Source organism: Plasmopara halstedii, assembly GCF_900000015.1.
Source record: "Plasmopara halstedii genome assembly, contig: Scaffold_1736, whole genome shotgun sequence".
In the NCBI taxonomy this organism is placed as follows: domain Eukaryota; phylum Oomycota; class Peronosporomycetes; order Peronosporales; family Peronosporaceae; genus Plasmopara; species Plasmopara halstedii.
The window spans coordinates 1-5,225 of record NW_020188646.1 but is presented as its reverse complement, the minus strand read 5'-3'; the positions used below and the strand labels follow the sequence as shown (position 1 = coordinate 5,225).

The 5,225-nt window shown below is 40.0% G+C and overlaps 2 protein-coding genes across 2 annotated transcripts; one reads left to right on the top strand and one right to left on the bottom strand.

Moving 5' to 3' along the window:
* Positions 1-240: 240 nt before the first annotated feature.
* On the top strand, positions 241-2,338 carry PHALS_02134 (Sister chromatid cohesion complex Cohesin, subunit PDS5; the record flags this gene model as incomplete). The annotated part of the gene is made up of 2 exons (XM_024716652.1): positions 241-1,839; positions 1,913-2,338. 2 exons carry the CDS (start codon positions 241-243, stop codon positions 2,336-2,338), a joined length of 2,025 nt encoding a protein of 674 aa, XP_024582230.1.
* Positions 2,339-3,317: 979 nt separating this feature from the next.
* Positions 3,318-4,937, bottom strand: PHALS_02133 (uncharacterized protein; the record flags this gene model as incomplete). The annotated part of the gene is made up of 2 exons (XM_024716651.1): positions 3,318-4,660; positions 4,727-4,937. The coding sequence occupies 2 exons, from the start codon at positions 4,935-4,937 to the stop codon at positions 3,318-3,320; spliced, it is 1,554 nt and encodes a 517-aa protein (XP_024582229.1).
* Positions 4,938-5,225: the final 288 nt, after the last annotated feature.

Here is a 5,225-nt window from a genome sequence, read left to right as displayed (position 1 = left end):
GAAAAACTTGGAAAGTGGAAAGATCATAGTGTGTTTAAACATCTTGGTGCGTTGTGTGATAATCAAAAATCGCAAAATGCTATTCGTCTTGCACGAGATGAACTTGTTCGATGTGTGGGATCGAGAACGGCTTTAGGTGAATTTTTAAAGAAATTATGTCGAAAACTTGCGTTATTGACTGTCAATCATGTTTCTATTGGTTATCTTTTGGACTTTTTAGCTGGAAAACATGGTCGATCGATGAAAGAGACACGTAGTGCTGTCGAATTGTTAGTGATGGTCTCAAACGATTTGCCGCGACTCTTTGATCCATTTATTCGCGATCAAGTGACTAATATTCTTGTGAAAAACAAGTCTCGTGACGACAATAACGAGTCAAATGGTAAAGATTTCAATGTGATACTTGGAGCTTTGGAGATTCTTGCGAATTATGCACAGCATTGGTCTACTACAAGTGACATAAAAGACGACAATAGAATACCATCAAAAGTGCTTATTGAGCGACTTCAGAAGTTTTGTCTTGGCGATGTAGCTCAGTCTTTAAATGCTACGAAAACAAGACGAGCAGCAGAGTTGGCGGCAGTGGCACTTACTCATTTTTACGGCAAAGCAAAACCTACAATACAAGTGCTTAAAAAGTTATGCTCGAAAGAAAAAGTTGGATCTTCATCGCAAGGTGGAGTGTTAGCAGCATTGCAAAGTCTGGTCGTTTTTTCGAAACATTGTAGCTATCAATTTAACGAAAATCCGTCTCTGGTTTCTCATTTATGGACGTTATTGTTTGACGAATTGATTAATAAACGAGATGAAGCTTTTGATTCAATTTCTGAAGGTAGTACACCAAAGAGTAAACGACTTGCTGCAGCAAAGACCACGGAAATTCGATGCTTAGGTCTTAAAGTTTTGGTAAATTTGGCCGTGTATGTCCCTCATGAATCGTCTCAAGAAGCAGCAAAGCTTATGAAACTTTTGGTTGAAATATTGCGCTCGAATGGAAGTAAATTTGCAGTCACTAGTGCTCAAACTGCGATGTTTCGTTTGACAGCATCGTGTGGTCTATTAAAAATGATGCGAAATCCACAACTTGAAACTTTGCTCTCTATCTCGGAATGGCATTTACTTGGTCTCAGTATTCAAGATTCAAGTGAAGAAGTTCGTCGTCAATTTTTAAAGAAATTGACATCTCACGTCGTGAAACATTCGGTGCGACATCCACATAAATATCTCAGTTACTTGGCTTTAGTAGCTACTGAAACAACTTTTAGCTTAAAGAAAGAAGCTCGAAATATTCTTAAGATTGCAGTTGAACGCATGCGACGGATGTTTGATGCAGCATCTGAAAATTCGAATCCCGACCAAGATCCGAATTTAAATGCAGTGATTGTACCTGAATATGCTCTACCTTATGTGATTCATCTACTAGCTCACCATCCCTCGTTTCCAACTAATTTGGTCGAAAAAACATCATCAGTTTCCATACTTCAAAGCGCTGAATGGAGTGATCAATTGGCATATTTAGAATTTTTTCTAGATGGGTTAGTCTCTCCGAAATCAGCCGCTGACAATATTGCGTTTCTACTGCAGATGTTGACAAAACTCTCGCAATATCATGATGTGATTGCACCGAATGATCTTGCAATGTATCCACTTATTGACATGACTGCGATGTTACTTAAGAAGCGTATTAAGACTCAATCCGACTTAAAACCGTTTCCAGGGAAAATCTTCTTACCAAAGCATCTCTATCAATTCGGTCGATCGAATCGAGTTTTCACTTCTGATGGAAGGAAGGAACCCGAAGCACCAGATTCACTTTCAATTCGCAGCTCAAGACTTAACGTACATCAAAGTGATTTGTCTCATTTCTTACGCTCGCTACTGACTTTTGTTTATTATTGTTTTCTCCTTATAGACTTCATTGTCACCTATCAAGCCGATGGAGTTTGGAACACATTTTCTCAAGCTTCATTCTCCAATCGATAGCTCATTACCAAGTGCTCGAAAGAAACGCAAACGCTTTCTTGATACTATTCATGATGAAGATGAAATTCAAGATGAAGAGAAAGAAAATACGATTGATCAAGATAATGAAATGATTGAAAAGTCTACTCAACATCAATCGGTTCGTGGGCAATTACGACCTGAAGCACGTACATTTGCTGATACTTCAAGCGATAGTGAAGCTGAATCCGATACATTTGATCGACGTTCGCTTTCTATTGCATCAATTGCTTCATCACTCCAGTCAATACCTTCAATTATTGAAGAAGATGAGAACAAAGGGAATGCTAAAAAGCGTGTAACACGAAAAGGAGTGGCGACGAATGTTTTGAAATAGGTAAAGCAGTGAGGAATTTGATGAGGAGTTAGCAACTCTACTAGGTCGTTAAAATGAGGAATTGGTTTACTACTTAGAAAGAAGTGCTATGTTGCTATATATTATGGTCTTCGAATGAGACAAAAAAATGCAATCGTATATTGTGGTTTTCAGAGTGTAACTCGGGTTAGAACGAAAGTTTGTCGTGATCCTTAGAAAGTATCTCTGATGGGATGATTCATACCAGGTGTAAGGTGATGTCTTTTGCCATAGAGTCTGTAGAGTTTGAGAGCTACTATATGTCGCGGTAGTCACTACATACAAATGTAGCTTATGTAATATCACACTGTTCCCTTGATACGAGTAAGTAAATGTGAAGCAGTATCATATTCCGGGAGCCAAGTCACCTTTAAATAGGAGTCTGTAAACCGGAGGCAACTCGCATGGTGGGTCAATTTTAACTCTAGACTTGGCGCCAGCTTTTCGTACCGGAAAGGATAATGTGAAGTAGCGACTTGCACATGCTCATGATAAACTAAATACAGCGATTCGTACCCAAAACACCGACTCCTTAAATTCTTGTGATACAGAACAGCATAGTCAGCTACGCTTTGGTCAATTCCTCGATCAGTTGATAATTAGAATTAATTGCTTGTATGAGGCAGATATATCATCCTTGCTCTAGTTGAGTGCTTCAGACAAAATGATATGAGAGTAAATCAAGCTAGTATGGCTTCGTACTGAAGGCGCATAAAACATTTGTCGTATATGTAAAGACCGGTTTTAAAAGAGGAGTGAGCTGGAACAGTTGTACCACGAAGTGGGATGTAACGTGGCACTATAGGTCAGAACATTAGTACATCGATGCTCCAGCTTTTTATCTATCTCATCACGTTGAAACCCAGCAAGCATTCTGGACTAATAAGAGCTTAAATACAGCCGTATCATGAGACAATTCACGTAGAGTGAACAATGAGTACATTCATTATGTTAATGTCATCTAAATTGTTGTGTTGATAAGCGTCATGAGGTGGTCTGCATTGAAGTCCTCAAGAATCATTTCGAATTCTGGCATCTTGTCCAAACACGATTGATCTAGGCTGGCTAAGTCACCATTATTGCGGATGTACGAAGCAAGCACCTCTAGTGCACAAGTGTCCTTTTCAAAAGATCTCAAATCAACAAATGTTGTAGACAGTGTCCCCCCGCTTCCAAAATCGAAGGAGATCAGCTTTTTATTGTCGCCATCTAGAGATTCTAGAAGCCGTTGTGTGTACTTGTGCGGTGCAGCCATGTCCAACTTGCTGCTCAGCACCAAAACGCTAGCCTGATTGGGAATAGAAACACTTGCATTCCAGTATTGATCACGCTTGTAAATGATTCCTTGAGCTTTGTACTTGCCGAAATCATATTTAGCACACGCCTTCGATTGTTCTTTTGAGAAAGCACAGTATAGAGGAAGTTCATCGTACGTACCCTCACCGGCAGTAGAATCCGTAAAACGCTTCTTCAATATTGCCAACGAAGGTGTTGGTTTTTCCCAGAACTCTGAGTAATTGATCAGACCTTGCAACGTAATTGAGTATAGTGGGCTTTCGCTATAGTCATATGCGTTTAAGAACTTTACAAATTTCTTTAATATCTTGACGTCTTGAAGCTGACAACGCTTGAGTCGATAGACAAGTTGAGGAATCCATGTATACAATACTGTGGATAACATGATTGAATTTGTTAACCGAAGATAACTTGAGGCCGAAGCGTTTTGCAAATTCACTTTGATTGAGCCCATCAACTCGAAGCATGGTGAGTCAGCTTGATTGTCGAAATTGTCTATAATTTCTTGAATTGTAGCTGCTAGTGTATCCTTGAAATGGGAGCTGCAGACGCGATCTTGATCACAGAGCTCCATAAAAGCGTCAGCCACTTCGCCAGCGTCGCGGTCCGCATTTGATTGATAATAGTATGACCCCGTTGTACTTATTGGTCCGTCGAGAACGTATCCGGTGACGTCAGGAGGGGCGAGATGCATGACACGCTCTACTAATAGTGCTCCGTATATCGTGCCATACAAAATTGTGTCGGCTCCATTGGAAAGCTTCGAAATCAAATTAAAGAGGTCATGCGCTGCACTTGTCGGCGAAAATGCAGCAAGATTTCCAAACGTGCGTTCTAACTTTTGAGCACACGACGCAACTTGAGATGGGTCCATTTTATATCCAAGAGGATTATTTGTTCTCACTGCACAATCCAAACGTGTACTTCTCCCACTACCACGAGGGTCCATCGTGTAGATGTTCACAGATCCATTTAGTTTATTTGTCAATTGAACCATCGCTGCTTCCACTACACAAACATTTAACCCGAAAGGTCAGTAATTATGACATAAATTCAGTTGCGATAGATACTTACTAGAGTCAGAGGCTGCCCCGATTTGGTCTCCGAGCATCCAAATGTTCATAGCTGTCTCAGGTTCATTTGCTGGAATGAGCTTGACAAAAAGCTCAATTGTCTGGTTTACACTTGATGGCGCTGAACATACGTCAGAGTAGCATAAAGGTGCTTTGAATTTTCCACACTGTACTTGTGTACTTTCGACAGCAATGGATGGATCGGAGTACATTGGGCAGGGATACCATTTTGGCGTCTCTGACGGTTTAGATAAGGAAGTTTGTAGAGTAGATGCCGCAACGATGAAATAGAAATTCACCTTCATCCGTAATATAAGTTTCAAGGAAGTAGATTCAGGAATGTACAATCAATTTTTATTTCGTAACGAAATGCGATGTAAAGGTCAGAATTTTTGGGATGGGACTTTTGATAGCAAGTTCTCAATGACAAATGCTTTTCACACAAATTGCAGTATAATGAATAACTTTATGGTCCAGTAAAAGCTATGCGTTGGGTTCTT